General features: G+C 38.9%; 1 protein-coding gene across 6 annotated transcripts in view; it reads left to right on the forward strand.

The window, feature by feature from the left end:
* Window positions 1-21,009, forward strand: part of WDR17 (WD repeat domain 17) — a 70,044-nt gene that overhangs the window by 34,450 nt on the left and 14,585 nt on the right. For 4 of the 6 annotated variants that reach the window (XM_070781657.1, XM_070781655.1, XM_070781659.1 and 1 more), the window contains 13 exons: window positions 535-626; window positions 2,424-2,506; window positions 4,977-5,063; window positions 8,339-8,503; window positions 10,201-10,403; window positions 11,791-11,940; window positions 12,028-12,158; window positions 12,921-13,046; window positions 14,529-14,684; window positions 15,589-15,653; window positions 18,675-18,807; window positions 19,257-19,348; window positions 20,598-20,697. In XM_070781657.1, the coding sequence (XP_070637758.1) occupies window positions 535-626; window positions 2,424-2,506; window positions 4,977-5,063; window positions 8,339-8,503; window positions 10,201-10,403; window positions 11,791-11,940; window positions 12,028-12,158; window positions 12,921-13,046; window positions 14,529-14,684; window positions 15,589-15,653; window positions 18,675-18,807; window positions 19,257-19,348; window positions 20,598-20,697 (1,583 nt within the window). Of the gene's footprint in view, window positions 1-534; window positions 627-2,403; window positions 2,507-4,976; window positions 5,064-8,338; window positions 8,504-10,200; window positions 10,404-11,790; window positions 11,941-12,027; window positions 12,159-12,920; window positions 13,047-14,528; window positions 14,685-15,588; window positions 15,654-18,674; window positions 18,808-19,256; window positions 19,349-20,597; window positions 20,698-21,009 lie in introns of all 6 variants that reach the window. The other 2 variants (XM_070781660.1, XM_070781658.1) reach the window with 2 other exon arrangements.

A 21,009-nucleotide genomic window follows, 5' to 3' on the forward strand; every position in this document is an offset into this window, starting at 1 on the left:
TTTTGATGGAGAAAATGAATTTTTTCATGTGTCTTGCTTACAGAAATATTTACTTTCCTAACCATTAATAGATTACTAAAATTGTTAGATGGTCAGAAAAATGTAAATGCTGACTGAATATGTAACAATACTGAGGAATTATTGATAGTCTTTTTGATTATTGATTATTGATAGTCTTTTTGATTATACTAGTTTGATCACGTTAATAAAAGAGATCCTGTATGTCCTTTATTAGACATCCATCCTCAAGTGTTTATTGATGAAAGAACACAATGTTAGGGCTTTGCTCCAAAAAATCCAGTAGGGGGCTATAGACGAAAATAAGATTGACCATACTTTGATAATTGTTGAAATTGTATGATATATTTATCTACTATACTTTCTGTTTATATTTGCATGCAATTAATAATTTTCATTATTAAAAAAAACTTGAAGCACTTTGCAAACCCAAGTCTTTTTCAAAAATTACATTTTTAAAAATAGTTGCATTTGTGGCAAACATTTCATATAATGTCTAATAAATTGTTTCCTAAGGTGATTTAAATTGTATTGCTGGAGCAACTTCCCGAAACGGTGCTTTTATTTGGGATATTAAAAAGGGCAAAATGATACAACGATTTAATGAGGTAGGATGTATTTATTGCTAGCTTAATAATATAATGTCTTATATGGCCTCATGTATTTTCAATGCTTTTCTCTCTAAATTTAATAGTTAATCAGCAGGTGGCATTATTAGAAGAAAATCCAAGAGGACATACATATGCTAAAATGAATTCTGAAAAATGTAGCTAATTCTAAGGTACAATTATTCACCTAAAGTTGCATTAGAGGTTCAAAGGAATTTTAAGTCCTCTTCCACAAAATTGTCTAGGCAAATACTCAAAAGTTAGAAAAAGACTAAGCTCAGAATGTGTCCCAAATCACAGTCCCAATTTTGTCACTGATTAGATTTTGACATAGAATCATTTTATTGTCTTGATCCTGATTAGAGTAGAATCACCTATAAGATGGTAAAGTTGGATGTTTTAGTTCTTCTGAGTCTCAAATTCCATTTTTCCATAACACATTGTAAAACTCCCTCTCTCCTCTTGGCAGTGTCACAGATCGTACTTCTTCTGCTTGGAGTTGAATTGTCCTTCCATTTTTTTCCTGAGTTCTGTTAATATTTGCAAAATATATATAATCTCATTGACAGTTCATTAGCTGTGAAGGGAAGAAGATATGAACAGGGTCTAGGATTGTCCCTCGATCTCTTGAAATTGCATTCAAGTGGTTACAGTGATTACTGTACTTAAATTGTGGCTGGTGTTAAGGGGAGAATAAAGTGACTTTTTCTCTGGAGCTTTAAAGCTGTTTTACTAAGGTGGTCTTCAGTTTACTATTTTAACCTTTTTTTGGGGGGGGGGGTCCATCTTTATAAGGACGGACACAGGAATGGAGGTGGTCTTTATAATCATTCAGTTGAAGGAGTCGGGGTTCTCCATTAGCTGAGTTCATCCTCATGAACTCACTGCACTTAGGGGTCAGTAATGTCCTGCTTTTTATTTTGTGAGGCCCATGTAACAGTTAATTGAAGCCAGCAGTGTTGATTTTTCCCACATTTATTATCCTAAATTTAAGCAATTTTGACACTGGTTCTGACTGTGCTTCTGGGCGCTGGGAAAGCCATGAATGATGTAAGAGACATCCTGGATGCTTGGGGCTGGCTATGGGGTCAGGTTGGGGCTGCCTAGTGCTAATGAGAAGGTACTTAGGTCACAAGACACCAATGAATTCTTGGGAAACTTGGAAAAGAATTGATCACACCCATTACCTAGTTGATGAGTGACGTTCCTGTGTATGCATTGTATCCTTTATGTTTTTAAAAGTTCTAATCATACCAGCTCTAATTATATTCCTTTACCCTTCTCCAGTCCAAGAATACAGATAAATGTAGAGATTTGTTATAATAATAACAACCTTAAACCTTCTTTGTTTTATAAAAATAAAATTTAGAAATTTAGAAGAACAATCAATAATAACAGTTGCTTGCAGTATCTCTTTTACTGTAGTTTTAATACCACTGGGTTTGAAAACTGTAAGTATCTTCATCATTATGGGAAAGGTGGGCTTTCCCAGAAAAGGTATAAAACTGAGTTTGATTCTACAGATGACTGACACAGACTTTGGGCCTTTATCAGTGTCCCCAAAAAGGAAATAGAGCCGCCCAGTTTATATCTTAAAACAATCGTTTTGTTTCTTAAGTGTGATGGCTTTACGCATTCTTTAAGTGTATATTCAGCTTTCTGTTGTTCACAATAATGTCTCTGTAGCATCATCTAGAGCAAGTTCCTAATAGAAAAGTAATATTAGAAGAAGTAAATAAATAAGAGAAAAAAGGGGTGAATTATTTCTTATTGATAGGTATTTTGCATTTTTTGAAGCATGGAAAAAATGGGATATTCTGCATTGCCTGGAGTCATAAAGATTCCAAAAGAATAGCAACCTGCAGTGGTGATGGTTACTGGTAAGTACTGTGTATGAAATCACACTGTTTATACAGATGCATTTGATAATATAAGTGTCTGCTGTTAGCACCTGTATTAAAATATTTGATAAGACTCTGTTTGTACAGCTCTGCCAGCTGTCATAAATATTACTTACGGTGGCTTCACAGCTGGCACTAGTGGTAAAGAGCCTGCCGCCAGTGCAGCACATGAGAGCCGGGTTCGATCCCTGACTTAGGAAGCTTCCCTGGAGGAGGAAATGGCAGCCCACTCCAATATTCTTGCCTGGAAAATCCCATGGACAGAGGAGCCTGGCAGGCTACAGTCCATGGGGTCTCAGAGTCAGACACGACTGAAGCGACTTAGCAGCTCCATGTATAGGCACATGCACTGCTGTGATGTACCAGTAATAAATAACAATGCAGTGATGTTTAAAAATAAACCACCAATTGCTTTCTAAATGTAAATACTACTCAAATTATAACTAAAATACTGTGACTTGCCTCAAAGCAACTTCACGTACTTTCAGAGTCTAATTCTCATCACGTTTTGAGGAAGGGGTATTTCATTTCCCAAGTGACTCAAGAGATATCAAGTGCTCTAGAAACTTGTTCACAGTAGATGTTATTCTTTTAAAAAGGATAAAAAGGCTTTTCAAGGAGGAATAAGGTCATGCTGTAGGAAATGCCTATTTTCTGACTAACTTCTCCGACCCTGTGTTTCAGAAATATGTGAGTCCCAGGGAAAAGTAGTTTTCTAAGAAATATATGTAAGGGAAGAATTGCCCTTGAGTTTAAAAAAGTTTTTAATCCAGTGGTCCTACCATATAGTATAGGTATTGTCATCTTTGACACGTGGTATAGGAATTTATTGTTGTTGAGAAACAGTAGAGTTTATCTCCTCTTGGATTTTGCTGTACCCCGCCCAGTCTTCTCATTCTCACTTTGTAACTTCATTGGAAAATACGGAAGTTGTGGAAACCAAACATCTGTATCAGGAAGCTAAAATTTTCAGAAACAACAGTATTAGGAGTTTTTCCCTTGAAAATGACTATTTGCTAATTGATACATACCAAAGTACGAAAGATGTACCTAAGGGTTTTTTTATTAAGGGATATGTAGTTAGAGTCAGACACGACTGAGCGACTGAACTGAACTGAATGTAGTTAGCTTTACCGGAGAAGGCAATGGCACCCCACTCCAGTACTCTTGCCTGGAAAATCCCATGGACGGAGGAGCCTGGTAGGCTGCAGTCCACGGGGTCGCACAGAGTCAGACATGACTGAGCAACTTCACTTTCACTTTTCACTTTCATGCATTGGAGAAGGAAGTGGCAACCCACTCCAGTGTTCTTGCCTGGAGAATCCCAGGGATAGGGGAGTCTGGTGGGCTGCCATCTATGGTGTCGCACAAAGTCAGACACAACTGAAGCGACTTAGCAGCAGTTAGCTTTACCGTGTATTTTCAGGACATTAACTTACATGATAAATACCACAGTCTCACTAAACATTTGTAAGTGTAGCTTACCACCACTCCCTAGTAGCCTCAAAAGTTTTGGTGGGCCTAGAAAGATCCCCTGGAGAAGGGAATGACTGCCCACTCCAGTATTCTTGCCTGGAGAATTCCATGGACAGTAGAGCCTGGTGGGCTATAGTCCACAGGTTCACAAAAAGTCAGACAAGACTGAACGACTAACATGTTCACTTTGACATAGGGATATTTTTAAAGGGTCTTTTCCAAAGACTTTCAAAACTTCGCAGTACATTAATTTACACACAGCTTTGTGTTCCTAATGGAATTAATAGCCCTTGTGTTATGGTAATAATATAGAAGGATATTGTGTGTTCAGTCATGTCCGACTCTTTGCAACTCCATGGACTGTGGCCCACCAGGCTCCTCTGCCCGTGGAATTTTCTAGGCAAGAATACTGGATAGGTTGCCATTTCCTACTCCAACAGTAGGGTCTTAAGCTTCATTTATTTTTGCATTAAAAGTGTATGGAATGTATTTGGGGAGAAGGGCACCTCCAGATTTCTAGTTGTATCCCTTAAAAATGTGCCATGAAAATATTATAATGACTTACATGTCTTGGCCTTGGTGTAATAATACATACAACCAACACTGTAAATGAGTTGTTTTAAACATAAATTTTCAACTGTTAAATTTTGAAGCTGAAAATCTAATGCTTGTGTTTTAAAATATGTGTATTATACTATGTATTTCCTAAATAAAGAAAATATTTTCTAAATAAGAAAGTATCTCCTTTAAATAGGGTTCAGTGGATTGCCATAATTAATACTATGTAATATAAATATACTTATCATAATGATAATATCATTTACATGGTACTTTTAAATGTTCCCTGTGCTTTGCAGACAAGGTCTCTACACTAAAACACTTTCGTTTAAATTACATAGTTTTGGCTTTCTTCCTTTGAATAACGTATTTAGAATGTTGTAATTTTCTATTAACATATTATACTTAATTTCAGTATAATTCGAACAATTGATGGTAAAATACTACACAAATACAGACATCCAGCTGCAGTATTTGGTTGTGATTGGAGCCAAAACAACAAGTAAGTATTTTTTCCTGAAATAAGTAATAATTACATTTAGAAGATTTTGAATAACCGTAAAGTTTGATGTTATTCTCATTAGTAATATTCATCACTCTTTTTAGGTAATATTCCCCTTATCTCGTCTTATAACTGCATGTTTTTATTCCATGAAGTTTTTACATGATTTAGGAATAGTGATTCCTACTTTGCACCAACTGTCTGCTGCTTTAGGGAAAAGCATACAGCTCACTAATGAAAAAGGAAGTCAGTGCAGTCTGTGTGTGGCTTGCGAGATGTGGCCCTTGCTCTAACCCTCTTAGCAATCTCTGCAGTGCACTGTCCCCATGACTTTCCATTGCCTCCACCTGATGTGAATGCCATGACAGGGGGTGATTTCCCAAGATGTGGAGCTTAGAATGGTTTTGAAAGGTCAGCCTTGCTTAAGAGCCTGGTATTTACCATGTAAAGATCAGCTTAGATTTAAAAATTAACCCACATCAAACCTCCACTAAAATTGATCCTTTAAGCCATTGCACTTCCAAGAGTCTTGTGTTTCACACCTCTCTTTGATAGGATGTAAATTACATTTATATGCCATCAAATACGTGGGATCAGATATATCCCATCAAATTTATGGGAGATAGTGAAGGACAGGGATGCCTGGCATGCTTCAGTCCTTGGGGTTGTGAAGAGTTGGACATGACTGAGCGACTGAACAAGAACAACAAATTGTATTTAAGAAGTCAAACTTTCTTTAAATATTGTGAAAATAATGTGAATTATGCTTTTAAAATATACATATGAAATATTCAAACCATATTGCACTGGGTTCTGAATCACATCACGATTATACAAAATCATGACCCTATGCATCTCCTCCAGTAAATATGGAATTTGTAACACACAATAAAGATTCTGAAGTGAGCACACGACCAGCTCCTCTGCAGTGTTGGCCATCTCGGTGGCCTGAAAGTGCCAGCAACAAACCGCTGACACCCAGATGCTTGTCTCCTTTTTAGACTTTACATCCCTCAGCTGTCACCTCCAGTCAGCCCTCGATTCCTGTCATAGCCTCCATCTAATTGTTCTTTTCCTAGTCACCCCCAGCCACTGAACCAGTGACATGTGTCTATTTGGGGACTTCCACAAAAGCCTTCTAAATCAATTTCAGGGTTCACACCTGTTGTCACAACTTCCTCTGTTTGTGTTCTCCAGGTGGCTGCCAGAGTGAGCATCGAAACATGCAGATGTGAGCACAGCTTTCTGTTGCTTAAATCTCCCAGCAGTTTCCCTTTGATCTTGGGATGACATGCAGAGTCCTAGCCAGGCAGGGCTCCTCTGTGCCTTATCTCTTTCCAGGCCTCACTACCTCTGCGTCTTAGGTCCGGCCACAGTGGCTTTCAGCTTCTTGAACCAGCCGCTCATATTCGCCCCAGGGCTTTTGCTCCTGTTTTCACCTGCATTTAGGATTCTCCTTCCCACCCCACCCCACCCAGTCCACCCCGACCTGGGCATAAATAACTTCTCCCTGTCTCTCAGCTCAGGAACCACTTCTGCAGAAAAGTCTTCCATGAGCCCCATCTTAGATAAATTTCCACTGTAGTTAGGACACTTAACATCAGAAAATTAAGTTTTAGTTGCGAATTGGCTACCTCTCCCTGAGATAAGCAATGGTTCTCTATTTTTCACAGTGTATTCTTAGTAGAACACTGTGCTTCTAACCCTCACTATGCCTTGAAAAAGTAGACGTGTAGTAAATACTTGTTGAACATAACAAATGAGTAGAATTACCTGTATCTGATCAACAGAATCGTTCCACATTCTTATTTCCCTCTTTTATAGGGTTAATAAGAATTTAAGAATTTGACCATTCAGGGGGAAAAAAAGATATGAATGCAGTATGCTTTGTTGGTTAAGAAAGCTTTAAAAAAAATAGTCCTTTATACTTAACTTTTATGTTTACTGGTAAGCCTGTCTAATAAATTTCAATTTTCATTTTGACATTTCATTTTTGTTTTTAAAAATCTTTTCTAAATGTTCTAATTTCTGTATTTATATTCCACTTAGTGTCTTAGGAGATAAGTGAAAAACATCTTGAACTTATAAAAGTTTATTCATATTCCTAAACTTATAATTTGGATAGCTGTGTGTACATTTTTAAATTTTTTTTCATTTCTAAGATTTTATATCTGTGTATCTGCATATACATATATAAAATATACTCCTGTGTACATGTAAGTATTTGTATTATGCAAAATATATTTTCCCACATAGAGAAACAAGCCTGTTTATCAGTGAGCCTTGGGTGCATGTAATCTATACATTTACAGACCAACCAGCATGCTAGTTTAAAGATTTATTTTGACTTGTAAGCTTTAATAAATACAGCTATTATAACCAATATGACAAAAATCAGCAGTTTGAAGTTTGGAGGTTTTGATGACAGTTGAGTCCAAAATGTGTAGCTTCCCCTCTTTACTTTTGGGCCTGGGGACTGTTTCTGTGATTGTTAATGTTCCTTGGAGAGACTGTTGTGTCTGGTTCATGATTTCACAGGTGTGCCTAGTACTTCAGTTCCGCTGGTACTCCAGGCATGACCACTAAGGTGTAGTAGTTGCTTAGCTTGTCTCACTCTCGGAAGAATAATGAGCAATGATCATTTAAAGATCGTACCCACATATTATATTTCCAAAGGATTCTTCTGGATCAAACAGTTAAGCATCTCAAGTTGGGGAAACCACCAAAGAGAACTGGAAAACCAGGACTGTGGCTGACTTACTGTTAGATGAGTCAACGCTGGTCTTTGGGGAGTTTTCTAGTACACTTCTGGGGGAAACATTGCTATTTGTACCAATACCAAAAAAAAAAATCTACTGGCAGTCAGGGCGCATAGTAGTTAATAACTTGCCTACTAGCAATTCAACAAATCTCAATCACTGACCATTTGGGACCCTTTTCAAGTTCCAATAGTTGCAAAATATAAAGGTCTGAGAAATATTCAAGTTATGAATCTGGGCATCTTGAAAAAACAAACATAGAGAAGTAAATATACCATTATCTCTCATCTGAGGGAAATAAAAAATTTACCCGATTAAAAGGGAAGCTTGAGAAGCTAACTGCACTAGAGCAGTTTCTATAAATGATGTTTTTGCTTACGTCAGTTTGTAGTGTAACTTCGTGAAGGGAGCAGAGCATTCTAGTTTTAGAAATTAGTACAGTGTACATTTAAAAACGATCAGTACCACGTATTATCAACCCTCTCATTTTTTTAATGGCCACTGATGATGTTTCAGAGACATGATAGCCACGGGCTGTGAAGACAAAAATGTTCGTGTCTATTATGTGGCCACCAGCTCGGATCAGCCACTGAAGGTGTTCAGCGGGCACACGGAGAAAGTGTTCCATGTGAGATGGTCTCCTCTGAGGGAGGGGACTCTCTGCAGCGGCTCTGATGATGGGTATGCACTTTTGGATTCTTGTTTCTAGTCCTGAAACTCATAAGCATGCAGTTTTCTAGAAATGTGCTTATTTATATTATCCAACTTCTATGTGGAACTATTCTAAATATGTACTTAATAAGTAGGCAGTTAACAAGTATCTAACTGCACACATCTAAAAATTTTTCCTTACTTAATGTCATATTCATGCTTTCTGTGTCCTTATTTGGGCTTCCCTGATGGCTCAGATGGTAAAGAATCCTCCTGCAATGCTAGAGACCTGGGTTCATTCCTGGGTTGGGAAAATGCCCTGGAGGAGGTTATTGTGCTCGCTGTAGATGGTTATTTCTATCTTACTAAGGACAGAGTTAACAGAAATGAAAATTGTAGAAGGGTCTGGGGAAAATGTCTGAAACAGTAAATCTTTGTAAAATATAGAGAAGAGTTTATAATGTTCTCATATCTAATTGGAAAACAGCTGTACTCTGTTTTCATTAAGAATGAAATAAAAGATGATTATATGTGTTAGCATGAAGAGAAGATATTTTAGAAATGAGAATGACTTAACATTTTTTTTCTGGATTTGTGAAAGTTTCTGAAATCTTGTCTGTATTTTACATCCAGATGTATTTGCATAGTTTGGGCTATTTGAATAGGAGATAAATTTAGGTAAGAAAAGTCTTACTTTGTGCTAGTAAAAGTTGTAATAGTAGCCACATTATCCTGTCCTAGTATAAAAGAGAAGAAGAAAAGTTTTTTTTATATAAAGCGGAAAGAGATATATGCCTTAAATAAAAATGTGATGTATCTTCTAATGGTGTAATATAACCTTTGGAGTATCAATATTTTGATATTTACAGGTTGATGTAAATCTGTAACTAAAAGATAATTATGAGTTATCCAAGCAGAGTTGGCATATGGAGGTCTTAAATTGATTTTGAGTTAAAATTTTACTTCAATAATATTTGTATTCTACAGTCAGTAAACTCCAGTAATATTATGCATCCATTTGTATTTAAATTTTGAACTTGATCTGAGAGTGACTCCACAGACTAAGAAACTTATTTTACTGACATAAACATGCACTGTTTACTGTGTTGATAAAAACATAGAGCTCTGTAATGACCTAGAGGGGTGGGATGGAGGCCTGGGAGGCTCAAGAGGGAGAGTGTGTATATATATATATATATATATATATACACACACATATAGCTGATTCACTTTGTTGTACAGCAGAAACTAACACAGCATTGAAAAGTCATTATCCTCCAATAAAATCTTTTTTAAGAAGCATAGATAGGAATTGATTTTTCAAATAATATCCATCATCATATATGCTGTATTTTCATGATACAAATAGTCTGAGTGCATTTAAATGATTGTATACATGTTGTTAGTCATATTTTTTCTTTGCCTTTATCTGCTCTGGATAATTTAAGAAAGCAGTTTTTCCAAACATATAAATTGTGAAATCATATATGTAGTATCAGTAATAAATGACCAGCAAAAGTAAAGAAGAAATATTGTAATAGCCTGGCTCTAGCCCAACTAATTATTCATTCTTTCTGCTGTGGAGAATCAACATATCTTTAAAGATAAACTTCTTTTTCAGTACGCTAAGAAATAATCACTAACAATATACGCTCCATTAAAAATATATTGACCCTTTAGATAAATTATAAGTTGAATGGTATTTATGTATAATATTCTGTTTTCAGTTCTGTTCGAATCTGGGATTACACTCAAGATGCATGCATAAATATTCTTAGTGGACACACGGCACCTGTGAGGGGACTGATGTGGAATACTGAGATCCCATACCTGCTAATATCTGGCAGCTGGGACTATACTATAAAAGTGTGGGACACACGAGAAGGAATATGTTTGGATACTGTATGTGATCACGGTGCAGATGTATATGGTAAAGTGTTTTTCATGTACTTCTAAACTTTGCTGTATTAATGATTTAGTTTCTGAGGAATACAATATTTTTGAAGAAATCTTAACAGTGTTTCATTTTGAAATAAGACTTACCTTATTGGAAAGTATGCATTCAAGAAGTTTACTCTTTCGATAGCAGAATGCACAGAAGAAAATAGAAAACACCCCCAGAAAAGATTAGGAGATAGCTGTTATTAGCACTGTGGTGTCCCTGTCTCTGCAGAGAAGCACACACCCCCCCCACACACACACCGTTGCACATATACACCTGTGAGGCTTGGGTTTTTCTCACTTTGCATCACCCCAACAGTAAGTTGTAAAATAGGAAATCAGTCATAACTTAGTTATGACTTATCTAGCCATTCCTTTACCTCTATTCTTGGATATTTAGGGCAGTATTTTATTTTTTAATATAGCAGAAAGTTTTGTAGTATAAATGAGTTGGGAATGGAAAATCAGATTTCTTATCTTTTGCACATCACTTTGCTCTCATTTGTAGCACCCAAACATGGATGGGGTTAAGTAGTTGAATTACCAATGCAAAATGGTCATTGAGGGAAGGTAACCCTAACTAGTGCACTCCAGTATTCTTGCCTGAAGGATCCCATGGACAGAGGAGCCTGGCGGGCTGTAGGCCATGGGGTCATGGAAGAGCCGGACGTGACTGAGTGACTGAGTATACACACACAGCCCTAATCTAGTCGTTTGTGCCCGTATGCTTGACCCCAGGGCCTTTCAGTTACTGCAGTGCAGGACTGAGGATGGGACAGAGCCCACTGGTGGACGTTCTAAAGTGCAAGGTTCTCAAATCTTTCTTTATCTTGTAATGAGAACAGCCAACCATTAACTCACAGATCACTGTGTATTCCATTGATATGACTGTCAGTTTGCTGATACACCAACTGAAATGCAGCTTCAACATTTTCATCCAGGACCATCTGCTTTCTAATAATTATTCAACCCTGTATTCCTGTCTACAGAAGATGCTGAGTACTTTTTTGTTTTAAACATCCGTGTGTCATTTATAGCCAAGACAGAAATGTTATTTAGAGCATTTCTTCATAACTTCAGTTCTGAGAAAGTAGGGTTTCCCTGGTGTTTCAGAAGGTAAAAGAATCTGCCTGCCATGCAGGAGACCTGGGTTTCATCGCAGGGTTGGGAAGATCTCCTGGAGAAGAGAATGGCAACCCACTCCAGTATTCTTGCCTGTAGAATCCCACGACAGGGGAGCCCGGCAGGCTACTGTCCACGGGGTCACAAAGAGTCAGATACAACTGAGCGACTAACACTTCTCACACTTAGGAGGTACATATAAATACATTTTTTTCAGTGCTTCCTTTAGTAAATGGCTTTATTTCTTCCACCAGGTTTAACATGCCACCCACGCCGCCCCTTCACAATGGCCTCGTGCTCCCGGGACTCTACAGTGAGACTCTGGTCATTAACACCATTAATCACTCCTTTACAAATAAATATTCTGGCAGACAGACCCTGGGAAGAAATCCTCGGGAACACAGGTGTTGAAGCTCTGCACGTATTAGACCTTGTTTCTAAATACGGTTTGATAAGCTTGCTTTTCTCATTAGGTTGTGTCCCTTCTCCAGATTCTGCCATAGAGCAGGGCGCGCCCCCTCTGCTCTGCGGCAAAGTGTCAAGAGATATCAAACAGGAGATAGAGAAGCTAAGTGGAAACCTTCGTGTGAAAAAACTCAGATGGTTTTCAGAATGTTTATCTGTAAGTATTGCAAGAATTAAATGTGAAAATTTCCCCTTTAGCCAAAAAGAGTCATGATGACTTTTTTTTTTTTTTTTAAGTGAAGCAAATGTTTTATTGAAATCGGTTGTCAAATCACAATTTATCCAAATGAACATAATGCTACATTGTTCTTAAAAGAGTGGGCACAAATATGGCACAGATAACAATCCAGCATCTATCAAAATACCATTTGTAAAGACTCTGACTTATTTCGTGCTGTGTGTGAATGGGGATCCAGCATGTAAGGTTGACTCAAAAGCAGTCAATTCTTTTCTTGATACTGTGAAAACATTTCACTACTTTGCCTCAAAATGAAAGCACACGCATCCGTCCAAACAACCGTAACAATTAGGAGAAAAGACTCCAACTTTTGTCATGAAGTTCACATCTTTACGTGTGTTGTCCCAGTGTAAGAAAGCAAACGGAAACCAGAACCTGTAAGTAAGGTAGGAATCTCCCTGGTGGTCCATGATTAAGACTGCATGTCCCAATACAGGGGTCTGGCTTCGATCCCTAGTCAGGAAACTAAGACCACCCTGCATGCAGCTTGGTGTGTGGTCAAAAACACAAATAAAAATAAAGAGACACAAATTTCTTTTTTTTAAAAATCAAGAATAAGGAAAATATTGTTTTGTTAATTTCTCAAGTTTTATATGCCTGCGTTGTATTTTTAAAGATGCAAAATGCTCTGAAGTTTTTACTTCATGTTATGTCTTTGGGTGTCTTGTATCAACTTTTTAGCCTCCAGGTGGCAGTGACAATTTATGGAACTTAGTTGCAGTGATAAAAGGGCAAGATGATAGCTTACTTCCTCAGAACTACTGCAAAGGAATAATGCACTTGAAGCATCTTATTAAATTCAGAACGGTAAGTAGCATATGCAATTGTGCTGTGCTAAAACAAAAATTACTTTTGCCTTTTTGTCATTAAAATATGGAAATTATTTTAATGTATATAATTAGAGTGGATAGGCTAAAAGAAATGAACACTAAAGAGACAAATCTTCAATAAAAATTGATCATGATAGTATGAGTTATTTGGGAGCAGACTAAGGCAGTCATGATCTCCACAGAGTGAATCTCATGAAATTCTTCAGACGCCACTTGGAAGATCCCTGAAATGTTTTACCTTCACCCTATTACCAGATGATCATGTGTGTGATTTTTGTCTCAGAGGCCTGCTAGGCTGTCTTCTGGGATATGTTTTATTAAAAATGATCATACCTTATCCTTTAATGGATTTCAGTACACCTTGTACATGAAGTGATATGCAATGCCAATAGCAAACCAGTCCTGGGATGAGAAAGAAGAAAAAGCTTTTATATTTGAAGTATCAGTGGTTGATTTAACTGTTAGACCATGGGGAGCAGTGTGCCAGGGGTGTGGATTTCATGGTGTAAGAAACAGTCATTTCCATAAGAAGTACTTCTTTGATTCAGTCAGTTCAGTTCAGTCTCTCAGTCGTGTCTGACTCTTTGCAACCCCATGAACCTCAGCACACCAGGCCTCCCTGTCCGTCACCAACTCCCATAGCTTACTCAAACTCATGTCCATTGAGTCGGTGATACCATCCAACCATCTCATCCTCTGTCGTCCCCTTCTCCTCCCGCCTTCAGTGTTTCCCAGCATCAGGGGTGTTTTCCAGTAAGTCAGCTCTTCCCATGAGGTGGCCAAAGTATTGGAGTTTTAGCTTCAGCACCAGTCCTTCCAGTGAACACCCAGGACTGATCTCCTTTAGGATGGACTGGTTGGATCTCCTTGCAGTCCAAGGGACTCTCAAGAGTCTTCTCCAACACCACAGTTCAAAAGCATCAATTCTTTAGCCCTCAGCTTTGTTTGTAGTCCAACTCTCAAATCCGTACATGACCCCTGGAAGAACCATAGCCTTGATTAGATGGACCTTTGTTGGCAAAGTAATGTCTCTGCTTTGATTACAAGCACCTAATGACTATAACAGTTACCTTTGGCACTATAAAAGCCAATGAGAGTGAGCCAGTAATTTTTAGGTTGTTATTAAAATCCTTTATATATTTTTTTTCCACCAGTCACATATTACTTTATCACTCACTTCCTTTTGACCTCCAGATTTCTGGTGAGTTTTAAGAAAAATTGGATTCAGCTTCTTCCCACCAGCACCAGCCACATCCGAACCCCACTATCTACCATAACAAAATATTACATTTAAAGAACTTTATGCTTTATGGAGAAAAAGCAGTGATTTTAAAAAAATATTTAATTTCCAGCTCTGTATGTTTATAAAGTCTGTATCCATATGATGCTTTTATAATCATCAGTTATCACTAGCTCTTGTGTAACAAAATTCAGGAAATTTCATTTTCTTCGTACCCAGTCTGAAGCCCAAGAACTCACCACAGTGAAGATGTCTAAGTTTGGTGGTGGTATTGGTGTCCCTACCAAAGAGGAAAGACTGAAGGAAGCTGCCCAGATACACTTGCGGCTGGGACAGATTCAGAGATACTGTGAGCTGATGGTTGAACTTGGAGAGGTAATGGGCTGTTAAAGCAAAATCAAAAGAGTTTAACAACAGTATTCTTAGTTAAATACTCAATTTCAAGCTTGTCTTTCTCCAGGTCTGGTTGGTCCTGTGCTCACCTGATATCAAGGGTGTGCCTCAGAGCAGGAGCTATTGCAGTGAGATCCCAGGGAGCAGTGTCAGCGTTGTTATCAATAGATACATCATTAGATATGCATTTCCCACCCAGACGACAGGCTCGGGAGCTCCAGGGATGGAGCCCAACATGGTGCTTTTCTAAGCAAGCCCTGGAGAAAAAAATGGCAGCCCAATCCAATATTCTTGCCGGGGAAATCCCATGGACAGAGGAGCCTAGCAGGCTACAGCCCATGGGGTTGCAAGAGTCAGACATGACAGAGCTACACACACACACACACACACACACACACACACACACACACCCCAGCTTCTCCTCACACAGCCTTGCCTTTGAGAACCACTGCCTAAGCCTGGAGTCTCTGATTCCTAAAAAAAATCTATGTTGGCTGATTTGCTTCCAGTGGACTCCCCTAACACTTTGTCCATCCCACGCTGGCCCAGAGAAGTGTCTTCTCTGAGGGTCAGCTGCTGAAGAGTGCTCCTCTGGCATGTCCCAATCTCCAGGGAGCACAGAATTAGCAAAACAGAGTTCTCCAAAAAGGTCAGGATGGATCCATCCTATTAAAATTGAGAAAGTTGGTTGCCTTCTGGAGGTGGGTGGTGACTGAAATAGAGCCAAGCAGAGGCGTGGCTCCTTTCCCGCCATGAGAGCAGCTTTCCTGACTGTATTCAGCTTAAAAACTAACACTATAGATTTGAGTTCATTTAAAATAAATGTCTATTAAGAATTAGACCACACACTCCAAATGCATCTGTTTCTGCTTTTCTCCCGTTCTAGTGGGACAAAGCCTTGTCAGTTGCGCCAAGCGTGTCTGTGAAATACTGGAAGAAGCTGATGCAGAGGTGAGGCGGACCGTCTGTGCCCAGATGGACGTTTAACGTTTTGTTAAAATGGAAACAACATGTACATATGCTAGTAGCCCTTGGGATTTTTGACTTTTCCGTTGTTTTAAACGATAACTGAATTTTGTATCTCCTGATACAATAAACAAGTCGGTTATCAGTCATTTTGGCATTTTTGTATTTGACCTGACGTCTGATAAGAACAGTGGTGGAAGGCAAGTTTCCCCATGTTGATAGAGGAAAGGACGCATCAGTCAGCATGCTCACTCCTTAATGTATTGCAGTTGAAATGTATGGATGTCAAGTAGTGCTGATGGTAAAGACGTTTTACCACTGAACAAGGTTACCTGGATGTCCTTGACTGGAATGCAGAAAACGAGATTTTTTCTGAGGTGTATTGGTTTACTGGAGCTGCCATAACAAAGGACCACAGAGTGTTTCAAATCACAGAAATGTGTTCTCTCCCAATTCTGGAGGTTCTGAAGGCTAGAGATCTGCTATCAAGCTGTGGGCAGGGTTGCTTTCTCTTGGAGGTTTCGAGAAGGAATCAGGTCCACTCTTCTCCCCTGACTTCTGGTGGTTACAGCCCTTGGCACTTTGGTGGCCCCCTTATCTTCACATGCATTATCCCCCATGTGTCTCTGAGTCCACATTTCCCCCTTTTGAACGAGGATACCGGTCATATCAGATTTAGAGTTTACCCTAATCTGGTATAACCCTATATTAACTATTTCAGCAAAGACCCAATTTCCAAATAAAGTCACGTTCACTTTAAAGAATCAGCCTGCAATGCAGTAGACACAGGTTCTATCCCTGGGTCGGGAAGATCCCTTGGAGGAGGGCATGGCAACCCACTCCAGTATTCTTGCCTGGGAAATCCCATGGACAGAGGAGCCTGGTGGGCTGCAGTCCATAGGGTTGCAAAGAATCGGACACGACTGAAGAGGCTAAGCATGCACATGGGTTAGGACTTCCACGGATCTTTCGATGGCAGTGAGGGGGACGCATTCCAACCCATAACATAAGACTATTCTCTATCCTGTTCTATTCATTCAGTCCACAAATATTTAGTCCTCACTATGTGCCAGTTACCGACGAGTACTATTTAGTGAGTAATTACCTTGTTTCTGGCATTAAAAATGAAGCATTTGGTTTTTGTTGCATGGTTTAGAAAAATTTCAGCTGTGACTCACAAGTACCAATAAAATTAATCAGAGACTAAGCATGAAATCCAGGGGAATTAACACATTAACCAAGGGAACGGGGACCGTTTCCAGCAACTACTCTCCCCAGATAAGTGAAGCAATAGGCTGGCTCCAGCTCTCAGACTGCAGGCTCCTTATCCTAAGCTCTAAGAATCCTGAGTGATTCTCAGTTCATGTACCCTCACCAAACAATTGTAAAGTCCTTGCTCCCACTGAGACCTTAATAAAGTCAAGTTAGCAGAGGATATTTATGTCACAGAACAATTTTGTTTCAACCCGCCTGATTTTCTCTACTCCTTAGTTCACATGGTGGCCAGAAAATCATCTCCCTTCAACTTCCAAGTTTATGTTTTATGGATTCAACCATTTGCAGAGATTGAAAGGCGGTCTCTCAGTCCAACTTATAAATGTCCAGGAAGAGAGTGTTTCTTAACAGCTGTAACAGGGAAGTCAGAGTCAAATGGTGAAAGCCTTGTTGGGAAAAACCCTAGGAACTGAAGACTGTTAACAGTGATCTGTTAGTTGCTCAGTTATGTCCAACTCTGCAAACCTGTGGCTGTAGCCTGCCAGGCTCCTCCCTCCATGGGATTCTCCAGGCAAGAATACTGGAGTGGGTTGCCATTTCCTTCTCCAGGTCATCTTGCCAACTCAAGGATCGAACCCAGGTCTCCTGCATTGCAGGTAGATTCTTTACCATCTGAGCCACCAGGGAAGGCAGACCATATGAAAAGTGTCTACTGCACCTGCCCAGAGGTTGGCAATTAAAATGAAGTTTATTGCAAATGCCAGCATAGATTAAATACGTCAAGTTAGTTTTCAACAAAACTAAGGTTAAACATTAAGAGTGGAGTTAATGAGGTTGGTCGTTGAGAAAGTGGGACCAAAAACAGGAAAAGAGAAACAGACAGACAGTGATGGATACAAAGAGAGAGAAAGAGACAAACAGACGTGTATATCCTCCATAATCTCCAAACTCAGGTCCCCTCTCCCCCTCAAATATCTAGAACATTTTTCTTTGAACTACCCTGCTTGGGGCACTAACAATGTTTTGCATTTTACTATCAATATCTGTGCTCTTAAATTATCCTTTTTCATGATTTTAGCCTGCTTGCATTTAGAGTGTGTCCATTCATTATGGTGCCATTAAGACATTTAAAATTCTCTGTCTTTAATAAAGTAGACGTTAATCCAGTTGAGAGTAGATATTCCATCATACATATCTAGGTAACAACTTATTTTAAGAAAAATATATTCCTCACTTTAGTAGATAAGCTATATTGATTTAAGACCTAATGGCACACCACTCCAGTACTCTTGCCTGGAAAAATCCCATGGACAGAGGAGCCTGGTAGGCTGCAGTCCATGGGGTCGCTAAGAGTCGGACTCAACTGAGCGACTTTACTTTCACTTTTCACTTTCACGCATTGGAGAAGGAAATGGCAACCCACTCCAGTATTCTTGCCTGGAGAATCCCAGGGACAGCGGAGCCTGGTGGGCTGCCATCTCTGGGGTCGCACAGAGTTGGACACGACTGAAGCGACTTAGCAGCAGCAGCAGCAGCAGCAGCAGCGCCTTTAAAATAGGAAAATCTGCAATGTTTTATGGAAGAAACAAGTGCCTATAGTATTGTTTCAGAAAACTTTTATCCTCCAATAATGGTGTGATTATAAAGCTAAGTCTTAAAAAAAAAAAAAAAGCTAAGTCTTTGTGAATACTGATCAAATTTTAGATATTTTTAGCATTTCAGAAAATCTGAGTCCAGCTGAGAACCTTGAAATTAGTATTTCTTAAAAAAACATTGTTGTTACTTTATTAGGAGAGCTGATCAGTTAATCCAGGAAGATAAGGATGATGTCATTCCGTATTGCATAGCCATTGGTGATGTAAAAAAATTAGTCCATTTTTTTATGTCAAGAGGTCAGCTTAAAGAAGCTCTGCTTGTTGCACAGGTAAAAACATGTGATTTACATGGGCTGCACAGCTTTGTGGGGGCGTGTTTGGGAGGGGGTGGTCATGTTCACGTGATTGATTAAGTCATAGGTGCCTTGACTTCTGCCCGTATCCCGGCCTTCTTTCCTGGACATTTCCATCACCCTGCCTTTGCTCTGATCACACTGAGTTTCTTTTAGATCTTTAAACAGGCAAGCATCTCTGAATTCTGATCTGGTCTATTTTGCCGAACATTGTATACACTTGAACGACTCTTTCAAGTAGACTTGGTGCTTCATGTTGATACAGTGTAATTTATGGGTTTGTTTGTTTTCCAAATTCTAAGGGTATCTCCAAATTGTAGTATAAATTTCAAACGTGGTTTGAATATACTTTGTTCAAAATAATTTTCTGAAGTTGATCTATTATCAACAGCCAAAGATTAACCAAAGATTGCATTAAATTCCAGGCTGCTTGTGAGGGAAATATGCAGACCTTCCATGTTTCGACACCCAAAGGACCTTCTTTTTCTGATGATATCTACAAGGAAGACTTTAAAGAGTGAGTGATTCATTCTTTGCTTGGAGTCAATATTTTTGTGGCTGGTTTCCCTTTAGGGGCTTTTGAGATCATCCTTCCTTGTACACAGAGCGCTTGGCTGTCCCATGTCCTCAACTACATTTCTCACTGCAGTCTCGTTTCATGACAGCACCTGCCCCTGGATGAGGAGGGAAAAGTCAGGCACGTAGACACAGCCTGCACACATCTTACATAGCTTCCAGAAAAGCAAACTGCATTTCAGTACAGTAATTGCATATAAAGCACCTAAATCCTTGAAAATCTGATCAAACCTGCTGGGGAAGAGAGACAGTGAAAATAAAATGCTATTTGTGAATGTTTCACCATAGCCTCGGTGTAGATAGCATCTCCCTGACATCATTCACAATCGGGTGTTAGCATCTAGAATAACATCCGGCCTCTTGACTCATACACACTAGTGTATATAAAACATAACTGATAAAGACCCACTGTATAGCACAGGGAACTTTACTCAACACTCTGTAATGACCTATACGGGAAAAGTATCTAAGGAAGGGTTGATTCGCTTTGCTATACAGAAGACACTACACAACGTTATAAATCAACTGTAATTCAGTAAGCTTTTTTTTTTAATCTAAAAATAAAAATAAATCAAAATACTTATGTTTTTAAAAGGAATAGAAATTAGGATTCTCCAGCCTTTTGACCATTTTCAAATCTAATAATCTGCCTTTCTTTGTGTCTTCTCTTTGCTCCTATCATTGCTCCAGAAAATAGGATATTTAAACTTTTAGGACACTTATCAAGTGAAAAAATGATCACAAAATGTTGAGCGCATTAAGACTGACATTTTCCTTCCTGCTCCTTTACTGCTGTCCCCTGCCATTTCTAAACTTGGCATTTAATGATCTCTTAGCAACATACACTACCCCTGTTCCCATCTCCACATAAATTTTCAACCTATAATTCTCTTCATGTTAATTGCCCCTATAGCTGAGGCATAAATTATTCAGTGTAGGATAGGAAGTTCTTAAAATTAGGCTTTTCTGAAAAGAGGAAAAATTGGGAGAGGGAGGTGGTTCGTCAGCTCATCTACTAAGAAAGACTGCTTTCCTGATTTTTTCCCCCAAATCAATCTCTATACCTAAACCAAGGGTATACAATTATATCTTGTTTGATCCCTTAATCAGCTTATTATAAAAGAGCATCCATTCACTTTTATGATGGAGTCCTTGTGTTTCCATTGAATATGTATGCTTCTTCTTCCTAGACTCCTGCAGGAAGCCTGCAGAGAGCTGGCAGAATGGTATTTTCAGGATGGCCGAGCAGTTCTAGCCGCCTGTTGCCACCTGGCTGTGGACAATATTGAGGTACATTTCAGGGTGGCTCATGTGTGTCATGATGTTTGAGGGGGAAGATACGGTGACTTTCTGTGTAAGATCTGGTTTTGCATGCTTTCTGAGCCTGAGCGATTCCGTACTCAATAAACACAGGTTAACTCTGCAGATTATGAAATCTTTTATTCACCTATTTTTAAATTTTTATCACAAGATACATATTTGTGACAATCTTACTCTAAGTTTTTATCATATATGAGAAGCACTAGTGTGGTGAAGGGAAAAATCACTGGCCTGGAACTCAGAATATCTGACTTTTGAAAGCAGTTATTTTTATAAACACTT

Source organism: Bos indicus, chromosome 27, assembly GCF_029378745.1.
Source record: "Bos indicus isolate NIAB-ARS_2022 breed Sahiwal x Tharparkar chromosome 27, NIAB-ARS_B.indTharparkar_mat_pri_1.0, whole genome shotgun sequence".
Taxonomy (NCBI): domain Eukaryota; kingdom Metazoa; phylum Chordata; class Mammalia; order Artiodactyla; family Bovidae; genus Bos; species Bos indicus.